This window comes from Saccopteryx bilineata, chromosome 9 (assembly GCF_036850765.1).
Source record: "Saccopteryx bilineata isolate mSacBil1 chromosome 9, mSacBil1_pri_phased_curated, whole genome shotgun sequence".
NCBI lineage: Eukaryota > Metazoa > Chordata > Mammalia > Chiroptera > Emballonuridae > Saccopteryx > Saccopteryx bilineata.
The window spans coordinates 8978866-8993304 of NC_089498.1; the positions used below are offsets into that span (position 1 = coordinate 8978866).

The 14439-nt window shown below is 52.5% G+C and overlaps 1 protein-coding gene and 1 long non-coding RNA gene across 3 annotated transcripts in view; both read right to left on the bottom strand.

Moving 5' to 3' along the window:
* The window catches only part of CES1 (carboxylesterase 1), a 33620-nt gene extending 20325 nt beyond the window's left edge, over nt 1–13295 (bottom strand). The window contains exons 1-2 of the mRNA XM_066244227.1: nt 13109–13295; nt 2272–2476 (exon numbers count right to left, since the gene is read on the bottom strand). Coding sequence (XP_066100324.1) covers nt 2272–2476; nt 13109–13160 — 257 coding nt within the window. The 5' untranslated portion in view covers nt 13161–13295. The remainder of the gene's footprint in view (nt 1–2271; nt 2477–13108) is intronic.
* On the bottom strand, nt 3018–12843 carry LOC136313700 (uncharacterized). Of its 2 annotated transcripts, none has more exons than XR_010727171.1 (3): nt 12777–12843; nt 4743–4864; nt 3018–3880 (listed from the first exon to the last, which is right to left on the bottom strand). It is a non-coding gene; the product is annotated as an uncharacterized lncRNA (long non-coding RNA). The 2 variants fall into 2 exon arrangements; XR_010727170.1 differs by lacking the exon at nt 12777–12843 and adding an exon at nt 5089–5322.
* Nucleotides 13296–14439: the final 1144 nt, after the last annotated feature.

The window sequence follows — 14439 nt, forward strand, 5'->3', positions numbered from 1 at the left end:
GAGGGGCGTGCTTTCTGGAAGGACCTTGCTGCGCTGACATGCTAGGATTCTATCATCAACCCGTCCATCCCAGGCAAGCGCGTGGCTTGCCCTAGTAACAGACTGTGAGGAGCCAGCACAGATGACAACTGGTGACCTCCATTGAGTCCTCCCAGTGTGCCTGGTGCAGAGGACTCCTGAGGTCCTAATTCATTTCGTCCTCACAGCAGCCCCATGACACCGGTTCTATTATTATCCCCATTTTAGAGATGAGAATACAGAGAGGCACAGAGGAGCTATAAAGCCTGCCTGAGGTCACACAGCCAGTAAGAGCCATACTACACAGTGCTTATATTTTCAAGGACATTATGAACAACATCTCTGTGTCTCAATGTATCCAGTACTGACCAAGAGCAAGAGACATAATATTCCTATAAAGAAGAAATTCAAATTCAAATGTCAAAAAAAGGGAAAAAGAGGTCCTCACTAGTATTCAGTTGCAGAATAAATAGCAAAATCATATATAATTAATATTATTAATGACATTGATCATGTTAATTAGAATTGTGTAATTAATAAGTTAAGGAGTTAATAATAGCCATAATTATTTTGCCTATCCAATAGCCAAACACCATTTTCTTAGTAACCCTAAGCATTGCCGTAGACTTGGTGAAGGAAGGTTTTCATATGTCAATGGAAAGAGTGTGGCTGGAACATTTCTGGAGGAACATTTAAGAAAAGGTGCATACTCTTTGACACAGAAATCTCGTCGATTAGAACTTATCCAGAAGTATTCATAAATGTGCGTCAAGATTTAGGGACAGGCTGTTTATATTATCAAAAACATCAAGAACAACTTAAGACCCTCCGCCCCCCCCAAAAAAAAGACAGGGTAAATAAACTACGGTCTAACATCCAATGTAACACAGCTATTAAATGTCAGGCTATGACATTTAATGACATAGAATGATGTTCATGACATACTACTTATAAATGAGCAACGCTGGCATCCAAACGATCTGTGTAGTGTGCTTCTATTTTTAAGGGAAAAAATATGCAACAGATAAGAAACGGGGAAAAACGATTTAAAATCTGCCCAGCCGCTCTCTCTAGGTGATGGAGTCACATCCGACTTTCATTTCCTTACGTTTACTTACCTGTGCTACCTAACTTCTCTGTAATAAGCAGGCATTACATTGGCAGTTGGAAAATAAAAACGGAATATTATTTTGAAAAGAAAGAAGAAAGGAAGGGAGGGAGAGAAAGAGGGATGGGGAAGAAGCAAAAGAGAGGGAGGAAGAAGGAGGTAAGAGAAAGAGAAGATAAGACGAGAGAAGGGAAAGGAGGAGAAGAGAACGGAAGGCTCTCTCCTGACCAGGTGGTGGCGCAGTGGATAGAATGTTGGATTGGGAAGAGGAGGACCCAGGTTCGAGACCCCGAGGTCGCCAGCTTGAGCGTGGGCTCATCTGGTTTGAGCAAAAAGCTCACCAGCTTGGACCCAAGGTCACTGGCTCGAGCAAGGGGTTATTTGGTCTGCTGAAGGGCCGCGGTCAAGGCACATATGAGAAAGCAATCAATGAACAACTAAGGTGTCGCAACGAAAAACTGATGATTGATGCTTCTCATCTCTCTCCGTTCCTGTCTGTCTGTTCCTGTCTATCCCTCCCTCTGATACTCTCTCTGTCCCTGTAAAAAAAAAGAGAGAGAGAGAACAGAAGTCTCTGGGGCACACCAACCATTGCTCTGCTTGTGACCAGGTAGCTAGACACACCTGGGAAGTGAGCATGTGCAGGGTCAACACCCCACCGCACTCCCACCCACACGCCCCCTGGCCCACCCACTCCCCCAATACGGCCAAGTTCCAGACAGGACAATAAATATTGAATAGAATCGTTACTTCTGATTCCCGTCACCTGCTCAACATTTCAATTGTTTTTTCAGAAAATCAAATTTCTATATGAATGTTATCATTTTCTAACATACCACATAATTTACTTATTAATTTGCATCTTGTGTATTGTCTAATTCTCCCTGTTAGACCAAAAGCTCCATGAAGGTTGAAATGTCTCATTCACTAATGGGGCCCAGGAACCTAGAACATGCCTGGCCCATAGTAGGTGCTCAATAAATATTTGTTGAATAAATATTGTTGAACAAAGGGCTCTGGAATGTTCTTAAGGGCCTGTCGGATCTTAGGGGTTTCAGAACGCTGGATAAGCTGCTCAGAGGCTTGCCGCGGCAGCTTCCTGCCTGCCTTGGAGGCAAGCACCCCACGGAGACGCCAAGGCTTACATAGGAGGGTAGGAGGTGGTGTTCTTCACGAAGCTCCACGGTTCTGCAGGCTGTGGAGGGGCAAACCTCAGGGCTCCCAGGGGAGGCTTGGCAAAGGGGACTCCCAGGAAAAGGGCCACAGGCTGTGCAAATCCTTCGACGCTGACATACTTCCCCAGGACTTTGCCCTGCATGGTGTCCACAACAGGCGGCGGAGGTGGGTGCCCTGTGGACGTCGAGAGAAAAACGAGGACATGTCAGCGGGGAAAGGTTTGAACTCGAGTTCAGGAAGGCCTGGCCACCTGTGACCCTGAATGAGTCCCCCTCAACTCTTAGGCCTCCGTGTCTTCTTAGGCAAGAAGAGGAGATGAGGTGGGGATTGTCCTTTCTGACTCACAGGCTTCTCCTAAGGAGCAGAGGGGGACTGGAGGTAGAAGAGCATCAAAGGAAACATCAGCGCAAGGGGCGCTGCCGGCCGTGCACGAGACCCCCAGTTCCCGCTCTCAGGAGCCCCTGCGGACCCTTATCCACCAGAGTCCGGCGCTGAGCAGCGCGCCGGGTGACGGGGTGAACAGGAGGCGGCCCCTCTTCTCAGACGTCGGGACCTCGGAGGGAGAATGAGCCACGTACACACCTGACCACACTGCTGGGAAGGAAGAGGACAGTGGCCGGTGTCCTGAGGTAGAAGAGGGAGCAAGGCCCGCTGATTGGTGGCATCATGGAGGCGGTGACCTGGGTGCTGGCACTTTCAGTGGGGAGGACTGGACAAGAGGAGACGGAACAGGGGGTACAGAGGTTTAAAGCTGAGATGAGAATGTGCCAAGGCGAACTGAGACACCACAACGCAAGACCTGCCCGAGGAAGACAGAATGACCGGTTGGGCCAGAGGGATCTATGGGGCCTGGAAAACCACCTCGGAATAGGAGCGGTTCGTGCCTGGGAGGCTGTCGCATGCCAAGCGAGGGGGTCAGGCTCCGCTGAGTGGGTAAGTGAGCAGCAGTGAACAGCTCTGGAGGGCAGGAGAGCACAGGGTCAGCTTGAAGGGCTTCTTCAGGTGGCGCTGACCAGGGTCGCTGAGAGGGGGGAGGCATCAGATTCCTGCCTGTTCCATCCTCTGGAGCAGACGGTTCTTCCTCACGGAGCTGAGTTTACCTCCCTGCCGCTTCCGTATCAAGCCTGGTTCTACCAGACAGGGACCACCCTGAGCTCCAGACACCCGATCGTGCCCGGCCTCACACTCCTTCCGTCCATCTCCAGGAGGCTTGGTGGTTCAAGCACGCTCCTTCGGAAACAGTTTCTAGCCTCTCATCCTCCCAATCGCTCCCCTTCAGATACGGACAAAAAGCCAACATCTCCTTCAAAGCGTGGAGCCAGAACAACAAAGAAGAACCCAGATTTGGTCTTACAGAAGACGACCGGTGGCACTGGAGACACCGCACGCAGACGCAGGCTGCCGCACAGCATCCGCGTCCCGTGCTCTGAACAGACAACCCCACCCCGGGGCCAGTCAGGCGGTCCTCCTTCGCTGCGGTTGCTGATTATTACAAGGAGCAGCGAGACGGACTTCCTGGGAAGTGCGCACATCAAGGTATCAAGGGGCGGAGTCGTTGCAGGTGGCTTTCCACGTTTTCTGCATTGAACAGAGATTCTTTTTTATAATGAGAAGGATCTTTCTATGAATAAATCCAGTGATGTCTATAAGGAACTTCGAAGAAGCGCTTGGTCCCTGACCAGATGTGGGGGACACGGAAGGGAAAGGGGAAGATCAAAGAGTTGACTTGTGATGCTGAGTGAGGTCTGTCTCAGACAGGTGCAAAGGGGAGGTCAGGAAACATCTGGGCGAGAAGATGCCACCGGAAGTGGGCCCTTTAAGACCGGAGGGGGCCGGGTGAGGGGGCAGGGCGGAATCATCTACCTGAAGAGGATGGTGCAAACCACGGATGTGTGTGACGTCACTGAGGAGGCCAGTGTGAGAGAGAGGAGGGGACATCTCGGGAAAGCTGCAGCTGAGACTAAGAGCCATCAGAGCGGTGGGAGGAGGCACCGTGCTGGGGGTGGGGTGGCGGTGAGCACCAAGTGCTTCAAAGCGGGGAGAGGGGGGCAAGTCTGAGAAGAAACCAGCCTTGATATAAGCCTAGCCTCTGTGAAGTCAGTAATAACTTTCAAGAGACATGAAGTGCACAGGCCCCCTAACTGGGAAGGGTGAAAAGGGTGGGTGGGTGGGTTGGGAGCCCTACACAATAATGGTAGCAGCAGCAGTTACCAGACAGGGTAATGCAATGTCTATGTGTGGAGCACTTCCTATGTCCCAGATGGCCATTCTGGTTCATTGACTCTTCCCACGAGCCTTGCTAGGTGGACATTAATATGCCCATTTTATAGATGAGGAAACCGAGGAAAGGGAGGCAGCCAGGATGGACTTTCTTTTTTCTTAGGTGAGAGGAGGGGAGATAATGAGGCACACTCCCGCATGCGCCCCATCCGGGACCCACCTGGCAACTGCATCAGGGGCCGATGCTTGAGTTCTGAGCTATTTTTAGAGCCTGAAGCTGCTGTGCTCTGATGGAGCTATCCCCAGCACCTGGAGCCATGCTTAAACCAATGGAGCCATTGGCTGTGGGACCGGAAGAGGAAGAGAAAGGGAAGACAGAAGGGGAGAAGCAGATGGTCACTTCTCCTGTGTGCCCTGAACAGGAAACAAACCTGGGTCATCCATACTCTGGGTCGACGCTCTATCCACTGAGCCACCAGACAGGGCCCGGATGGACTTTCTAAAGAGGGAAATGGGACGGCCCTGCCAGGGGACAGCCAGCAGGTAGGGAATATTCCACTCCTAACCTGGCTCCCTTCCAACGCTGCCCTTAGCACCATTCCAGGCCTCTCAGAGTGCACACCACAGGAAGAAGGTAAGATCCACACGGGGCCTGGGCTGCCGGGGCCCTGATGGCCGCCGCCCTGTGGATCCAGGAGCCAGAGAGAGTACAACCACGCAGAAACTTTATTTTCTTTAATCTGGTCTTTTTTCCCCTTTGACTCAACCTAGCCTCACCCAGTGCCCTGACTCACCTACCTCCCTCTCCTTATGCTTAATCATTAATCTCTCAGGACAATGAGGTTCTTGGTCAGCATCCAGAAGTCTTAGGGACATGGTCCTGGGACTAATGAGACAGAGTCTTCAATCAAACCAAACATAATGTCTTGGCCTCAGTTGTGTTTCAGCTCCGGACCCAGGAAAGCAGAATGATCCCACAGAACAAATCCTTGTGAAATTGGGCAGAGTAACTCCATGGCTGACGTGAAGACCAAATGCAAGGATCAACTGCCCCTACCCTAGCGCTAATCAATCAGAAGAGACCATGACCCTGACTCTCTCAGTCACCATGACTAATGATTTTTTTCCCCTTATATAACCCATGCCCTGGAAGCCATTGGGGAGCCAGGTCTTGGAGCATGAGCGACCTGTGACTCTGGGCATGGCGCCATCCCTTGATAAACCTTTACCTTCTTGGCTACAAACACCCGTTTCAGTTTCATTGGGCTTAGATGCACACAGGCAAACGGACCCCTTCAGTTCAGTTCACAAGGTCCCAGAGCACAATTTTAGTGCCTGTCCCTCTCTGAGTGTCAGTTTCTGCATCTATAAAACGGCCTCGATGTGTTCTAAGTTCCCTTGTATTAACCGTGTCCTTTATTCTCTGTACTCTGATGCACTGACTGACACTGAGGTATTGCTGACTCTCAGGGACTGGCTCCCCGCCACCACCCCTGCCCGAGTTAACCAATCCCTAGCGACAGTCATGAAGCTGCCCTTCCGGCCGCCAGAATCTGTGACTGCTCACCCCTCCCCTCCACATACAAACACTGTTCTCTGGCTCTCACACCCCAGGCTACTATCATCCTGCCCTAATCCCTCCAAGGACAGGTACCTGACAAAGGCCATTGAAATGGCCTATTTGCATATCTTAAACCTGCTTACCCTGCAACTACTATAAAGGCTCTTGTTCCACAATTCCTCTGTCCTTCCTCTGCTTCCCGACCCACCCAGCGCTCCACCTTGTGGCCACCACGGTGGTGTGGCCCCCTCTCTCCTCTTGGGTACTGGGAGGAATGAACTGTGTTTTCAATGACAGTGGCTCTGGATCGGTTGGCCTTCCCATGAATATGCTGTGAATACGCTCTACCTCAAAACCGCCCCTTTATTTATGGACTCTTCCATGGCCCTTCCTTCATCCAGGACATTGTGCTCTTTAGAAAACAAACAACCCATTTCATCCTCACAAGAGCCTCAGGAGGGAGGCAATACTGCTGCCCCCCCCCCCCATTTTAGAGAGGGAAAAAGGAGGCACAGAAAAGCAAATGCCTTGCCCAAGGACACCCAGCTACCAAGCGCGGAGCTGCGTCTGGGACACACGCCCTCTGAGGCAGTATTAATATTGTGCTACACCACTCACCACGATTTGGCCATATCTGGACTCATAAGCAAGGGGGAAGTAAACTGAGCTCCTAAAAGTCCTAGTTCGTGGGGCACGCGGTTAGTGGGTGGTCCCAGTGCAGGCAGTGGGCAGTGTGGTCTCCAGTGTTCCTCACCCCTGCGTCTCCTGAGGACTTGGGGACTGCTTGGGGACTTGCCAGTCATGCACCTGTCACACCTTGGCCCTGTAGGCATCACCCCCACCTTGTTACTCTTCGGTCTGAGTCCAGGGCCCCCTACCCAAAGCCTCAACCAGCCAGGTTGAACTTGAGGTGACTCAGCACACGGGGGCAGTCCCACAGCTCTCCACCTGAGCAATCCTGACTGACACCTCTCCTCCGCCCGGCCCTGGGGCAGCCTGCCCGTTAGTCACCCCCCATCACTTAGCATGCCCCCCCCCCTCATTGTTTAACTGCCATAGGTGATAGAGGTTTCCTGCCTGTGGAGAGAAATCCAGCCAAACTCAGTGCTATCTCGGATGAGGCCACGAAGGTCTCAGCCCGTCTGTGTGCAGGTGCATGAATAAATTTCCTATAAAACTCATCAAGCCTTGTGTGGTCCCCACCCCCTTGGCGACCTAACATTTGGTGCCGAAACCCGGGAGGGTCCCACGTGAGCAGCACCTCGGTGTCTGACCACCTCAGGCTTACCTCCAAATCCTACTCAGGGTCATGGGCCCAATCTACACCTGCTTCTTCCCTCGTGACCCTCCCAAGCCAGCCAAGGAGGACGCCGGACATTGGGAATGTCTCTTCTCCATTGCTGATTTCTCTGTCCACACCGGTCATCAATTCCAGTGAGTACCCTACGATCCCTTCTGCCATGTCTTCCCATTTGCTCTCTCCCGGCGCTGGGATGGAAGACTCATCCTCCTCCGGGCTTGGGACTCCTTAGACTCGGGGACATCTGACCTAAGGGACTCCCCTCTCTCTCTCCAGGTGGCTTGGCTCTCATTGGGGATACCTGCCCATCGAGAGCCTCTTCCGGGGATCATAGTCAATCACCAACCTCACCCTTAATCCCATAAGGGCCAAGCTTGCAACTCTGCTATTAGGCTTAATCAGGTTTTATTGGCATGTCATGCCCCTGTCTCTGAACTGTAGTTGACTTGTTTGTATGTAGTCCATTTCGGTTTGAGAGCTCTCATCCATCCCTCTGTCTGTCTGCAATTCTTGTGATTCTTTGCACACTGGGAATGCTCTCTCTGCGGCCTAGGCTTTGTGTCATCTGGACCCTGTAAAGGTCATTTGCACTACTGGTTGGTTTCGAGCTCGGTTCTAAGAGCTGTGTGTCTCAGTCCCTCTTTCTGGGGGACCTAGTTCGCAGATATTCGTTTGTCTGAACTTTGCATCTTGAACTTTGTTTTAAAATAAGTGGCTTAATCTCGGTCCCACCCAAGTCCGTGAGGCCCTATTCTAGCTGACTGATCAACTTGAAGCGGGACCTGTTTTTCCAGTCCTGGGCCGTATACCCAAGGCTTTATGGCTCTCGGGCAGGACCCTAAGCTGTGCAGATCTCTGTGTAATTGCTATACAGCCTGAAAGAAAAATATATCCAGATAGAAATACTCCTAAAATGGGTGAATGAATTCGTCAGTACTTTGCCAACATTTGGGCGGCAACCCAGTCCTTGAGGTGTTAAAGACAACTGTCCTTGTTTCATGAGTCAAGTTTTGCAGGACCTCAAAGCCCACCTCATCTTATCTATGCCATCATTTTTTTTTTTGTATTTTTCTGAAGCTGGAAGCGGGGAGAGACAGTCAGACAGACTCCCGCATGCGCCCGACCGGGATCCACCCGGCACGCCCACCAGGGGCAATGCTCTGCCCACCAGGGGGCGATGCTTTGCCCACCAGGGGGTGATGCTCTGCCCCTCCGGGGCGTCGCTCTGTAGTGACCAGAGCCACTCCAGTGCCTGGGGCAGAAGCCAAGGAGCCATCCCCAGCGCCCGGGCCATCTTTGCTCCAATGGAGCCTTGGCTGCGGGAGGGGAAGAGAGAGACAGAGAGGAAGGAGGGGGTGGGGGTGGAGAAGCAAATGGGTGCTTCTCCTATGTGCCCTGGCTGGGAATCGAACCCGGGTCCCCCGCACGCCAGGCCGACGCTCTACCGCTGAGCCAACCGGCCAGGGCCTCTATGCCATCATTTTTTAAAATGCAAGTTTTTGGAAGGTAAATCTTATTTAAAAGAGAAAAAAATTTAAAAATATCGTAGCCATGTGAGCAGATCTATCTGCTTACATCTGCTGTTCCTTGCTAAATTAGTGAGTTTTGACAGTAATTATTGACTGTCTAGATATTTTGAAATAACACATAATACTGAAACATTAATTGCTAGGTAAATTTTAGTTCACCTAATTTCGGCCTTTTTTATTACAGAGAAGCTGGAAAATACTTCGGTAAAAAGGGACATCAGGAGGAGAATTCTAACTTCAATAATTGGGAAGAAGAACAGAGCAGAGCCCACACCCAGGCCTTACAGATGTTTGCCAAGGTGGTCTCCCAGAGAGTAAAACCACAAAAAGACCCCAAAGGCCCCCAAAACCTCAGCAGGGACTTTCCGGCCCTCCCCCAGAAGCTTGCTTTAAGTGCAGACAGGAGACAACTGGAGCCACTCCGGTCCCATCCCAGGCCACCAGCCACCGGCCCTCTCGGGGGTGGTGCGGGCCATTGGGAGTCAGACTGTCCAGGAGCCCCTCATGGCGGTGTGGTGAGGGGCTGCCCCTCCCCAGCCCGGGCCTCTCCCCAGCAGGGGCCTGGATGCAGCAGCGCCCGGGGGAGGAAGACTGAAGGGGCCCTGCCCGCCACAGGCCTCCACATCTCCATCCCAACAGCAGAGCCTCAGTTAACTCTGCAGGTCGCTGCTAAGGTCATTTTTTTTCCTATCAAATATGGGGACCACTAATTTGGCACTCTCCAAATTTTGGGGGCCACTGTCTCCTTCCTCCACCTTGATTACTGGGGCCCACAGTCTTCCCTCCATCCCACTGATCACCCCCACCTCCTCTGTTGTCTAGGCAGCCACCCCTTTACCCACTCTCCCCTCATTATTCCCAGCTGTCCAGCCCACACCCTAGGATGAGATAGTTGGTCCAAATTCAGAGCCTCCCTTATACTAACACCTCAGCTCTTCAATTCAGACCCCTCTCTCCTCCTCCTCCTCCTCCTCAGGACCCCGGAACATGAAGAGTTCTCATTAGCTCCTCCCCAGATTATCCACTAGTCAGGGACACACCCACCCCACCACCATCGGTAGCCCGCCACCATCCCCCAGTACAAATTCAATTAAAAGACCCTACTTCAGGCCCTGGCCAGTTGGCTCAGCGGTAGAGCGTTGGCCTGGCGTGCGGGGGACCCGGGTTCGATTCCCGGCCAGGGCACACAGGAGAAGCGCCCATTTGCTTCTCCACCCCCCCTCCTTCCTCTCTGTCTCTCTCTTCCCCTCCCGCAGCCAAGGCTCCATTGGAGCAAAGATGGCCCAGGTGCTGGGGATGGCTTCTTGGCCTCTGCCCCAGGCGCTAGAGTGGCTCTGGTCGTGGCAGAGCGACGCCCCGGAGGGGCAGAGCATTGCCCCCTGGTGGGCAGAGTCTCGCCCCCTGGTGGGCAGAGCGTCGCCCCCTGGTGGGCGTGCTGGGTGGATCCCGGTCGGGCGCATGCGGGAGTCTGTCTGACTGTCTCTCCCCACTTCCAGCTTCGGAAAAATACAAAAAAAAACCCAAAAACAAACAAACAAAAAAACCCCCAAACGAACAAACAAACAAAAAAAGACCCTCCTTCATACCCGTGTCAGCCATAAGACTCCTCCTCCCTAGAGAGCCAGAAGGGCCTACAGCCCCTCATTGCTCATACAATACCTCCTGGAGCCTACCAAGGCACCAGACCATGCTCCCATTTTACCAAAGAACCAGAGGGTTCCTATCACCTAGTTCGGGACCTGAGGGTTACTAATCAGGTGGTTCCCCCATCCACCCGGCTGTTCCCAATCCCTACACTATCTTATCCTTCACCCTCCCCCCCAGGACCTCCCACTGCACAGTCCTGGAACTTCAGGATGCTGCCTTCACCATCCCCCTGCACCCAGACTCTCTAAACCTGTTTGCTTTTACCTGGAGCGATCTCGTCTCACTAGTCTGGCCATCTCACTTAGTCCTCCCTCGGGGCTTCCGAGACAGCCCCCACTTCCTGGGCCAAGACCCGGCCTCTGTCCTCTCTGCTTCAGGTCTAAACCCTAGTGTGCTTCTCCAATATGTAGACGGGTTCCTTCTCTGTAGCCCGCTTATCAGTTATCACAACAACACACCATCGCCCTTCTCAACCTCCTAGCTAAAAAAAGGGTTACAGTTTCCCCTAAAAAGGCCCAAATTTCAATTCCTCAACTCACTTACTGAGGACTCACTATCACTCCTCAACACAGAGCAGCAGCAACTGACCCAGAAATAAACCTCATATCCTCCTCAAAGTGAGAACTTCCGTCTTTCCTCAGACTTGCAGGTTAGTTTTGGATCTGGGTTTCCCGGCTTTGGCCTCTATCAGGTGACTAAGGGCCCTTTATCAGGGTCCCTAGATCCCACCTTAAGTATTTCTCCACCCTTAAAAAACTCCATCAAGCCCTTGTCTCAGCTCCTGCCCTTTCTCTCCCTGATCTCACCAAGCCCTTCCAACTTGATGCTGATGAAAGGCCGGGAATAGCTGCAGCCTCTGAGGACAAGATCTAGGCGGGGGTCGGGAACCTATGGCTTGAGAGCCAGATGTGGCTCTTTTGATGGCTGCATCTGGCTCGCAGACAAATCTTTAATAATAAAAAAAAAAAACAGTAACGTTAAAAATATAAAACATTCTCATGTATTACAATCCATTCATTTCCTACCGCTCATGTTCCTGGTTGCGGGTGGCTGGAGCCAATCACAGCTGTCCTCCGGGACAACACCAAATTTTTATTGGATCATGCGTAATGTACGCGGGTCGTTGTATGGCTCTCACGGAGTTACATTTTAAAACATGTGGCTTTCGTGGCTCTCTCAGCCAAAAAGTTTCCCGACCCCTGATCTAGGGCCAAACCTGCAAGTCCTGACCTATTTATTCAACCAACTTGAGATTCCTGTGAAGGGATGGCCGACCTGCCTGCGGGCTCCAGCAGCAGCCGCCCTCCTCACACAAGACAGCAAAACGCTCAGCCAACAGCAGCTTCTTTCCCCCCCACAATCTTTCTGACTCACTATCTCACCAAGCGACACGGACTCGCCCTCCCTCCCGAACTCAAGCCTTTCATGTCACCTCTACATGTTACCCTGGCCAAAAGCACCAAACTGAGTCCTGCCGCTGTCCTGCCTCTGCCTGAGCAAGACACCACCCGTCCGTGTTCGGACATTCTTTATTTCAGAGCACCTCTCTTTTCCCCATATCCCAGACCGACCCGTGCCTGATGCGGACCACACCTGGTCATCCATGGCAGCTCCTCACACACCAGAGAACATGAGTAGCTGGGTGTGCCGTGGCCTCCCTCCACCAGACCACTGAGGTCGGGTCTCTTCCCTGAGGGACCGCATCCCGACAGGCTGACATCAGTCCAACACCTGGGACCCTGGGTTAGACAAAACCAACTGGAACGCATGGCTACCCCCCACAGGTCCTGTAACCCTCCTCTTCCTCGCTTGAATTTTTGGACCCTGTCTTGCACGCCAGGGGGGACCTTCCCCCTCTTCTTTTCTCCAGGACCGCCTTAGGGCATTTACAGACCAATCCACCAGAGAGATTAGGCTACTTCAAGCCACGCTTCAGTCCCCTACTTCATGCCGGACCCAAGCCGGGCCCTCAGAGGACCGACATGGACAACCAGCCAACTCCCATCCATCCCCTCCCCCTAAATGCTTCAAAGACCCTCGCCAGCAGGAAGTAGCTTTGGAAGAAGAAACTTTTGCTCCTTTTCCTTCAACAACAAAAGGCTGGAAAGTTCGGTCCGGGTCCTAGGTCCTCTACCAAAAACCTCTACCAGCCAGGTTGAACAGCCAGGTTGAACTTGAGGCGACTCGGCACTCCAGGGCAGTCCCACAGCTCTCCACCTGAGCATTCCTGAGGGACACCTCGCCTCCGCCCGGCCCTGGGGCAGCCTGCCCGTGCCTGCTCCAGTCCATCCCTTATCTGAGCGTTCTGTTCCTCAGCACGCCCTCCCCCAACTGTGCGGCCGCTACAGGTGACAGAGAGAAATACAGCCAAACTCAGTCCTACATAGGATGAGGCTACAAGGATCTCAGCCCATCCGTTCAAAGATGCATAAATGAATTTCCTATAAAACTCAGCAAACCTTGTGTGTGACCCCGCTTTGGCGCCCTAGCCGTCACCAGACACAGATTTCCAAATGTGCCCCCATGGTCTGTGTTTCGGAAGGACTCACCCCAAGCCTTGGAAGTGGCAAGAGAAGCCAGGACCAGAATGCAGAACCACATCGTGGAGGGACAGCACCCGTGGGGGGCCTGCAAGTCTCTGTGCAGCTCTGAGGGACTGTGCAGTACGCCTCTCAGCTCCTGGCCGCCCCCGTTCTTGCCGCTGCCACCGTTCAGCCTAATCAGGAGCCAGCAGAAAAGCACAGCTTCTTCTAAAGTTTGCTCAGGCCGGCTATTGGCGCCTCAAGGCCACACCCCTTTTCACTGAACCAGCCACAGAGCACTCAGATTACCATTAGCCGGGAGTTGTCAAAACAACTTGGTTACATAAGGTTTTCTCCCTTGGGGACATCACTCTTACTACGCACTGAGCGTCCCAAGGCTGACACAAGCAGGTGCCTGTACACAAGGCAAAGCTCTGGTCTGACGACCCTCAGAACCAGCCTGAAAACTTCCTGAGCGAGTCCTAGCCCCACAGCAGCCTAACCAGGGAATTTAGGACAAGTCTCTAACTTCCTGTGGTGGGGGTGTGGGCTTTGTGACAGCGTGAAAGTCAGTCCCCAGAGATGAGCGCTTCTCTAAAAACTGCCCTGGGCCTGAGTCCTCCCTTCTGTCTAAGAAAGAAACTCGGGTCATAAAGAGCACCCACATCTCTAGTCTATCCACATGAGACAACTGGGTTGTTGTGTAAGCAAAGAGGCTATTTCTAATCACTTACACATCACGCACACATACCATCACAACACAAACACACACGCACTGGCCTTTGCAGCCTGGAAACACAGTCCTGGCTATTATTAGTTTATAAAGATAATAGGGTGCTGTATTAGCAAAACAGAGCATTTGAAGATGAATTATTCTTCCGACCCCACCGTTCAATCACACGCCTGTTTGTGACACCAACCTATTCTGCACATGGAGGCAGCCCCCTGCAGACCTCATGGTGGCTGGCTGCAGCCGGGAAGCCCGTTCCTGGCTCACGACCACTCTACCGAAGTGACGGGTGAGGGTGCAGGCCCCCACGCCCAAAGCCAGACCTCAGCTTTGCTCACGTGCACAGTCCCCTTGTGTCATGTTAGCTGTCAGCGACACAGAGCTTGCTGTTTCAGTGGCACTTGATTGGAGGAATGTGGCTTCTCCTTTGGGCAACTCCCCAAGGTTTCCCATGCGGAAAGAGATGACCTGGAGAGTAAAATCCCAGGAACTGGCCTTAATTCCCAAGTGGTCGGGCAGGTCCTAGAAGAGAAGACGCCCCTGGGGGCTCCACATCCGCTTCCCAACCTCTCCATTTCCATCAACTTACTCAGCTGGGATATGGAGAGCATGGACTCCAGCAAGCACT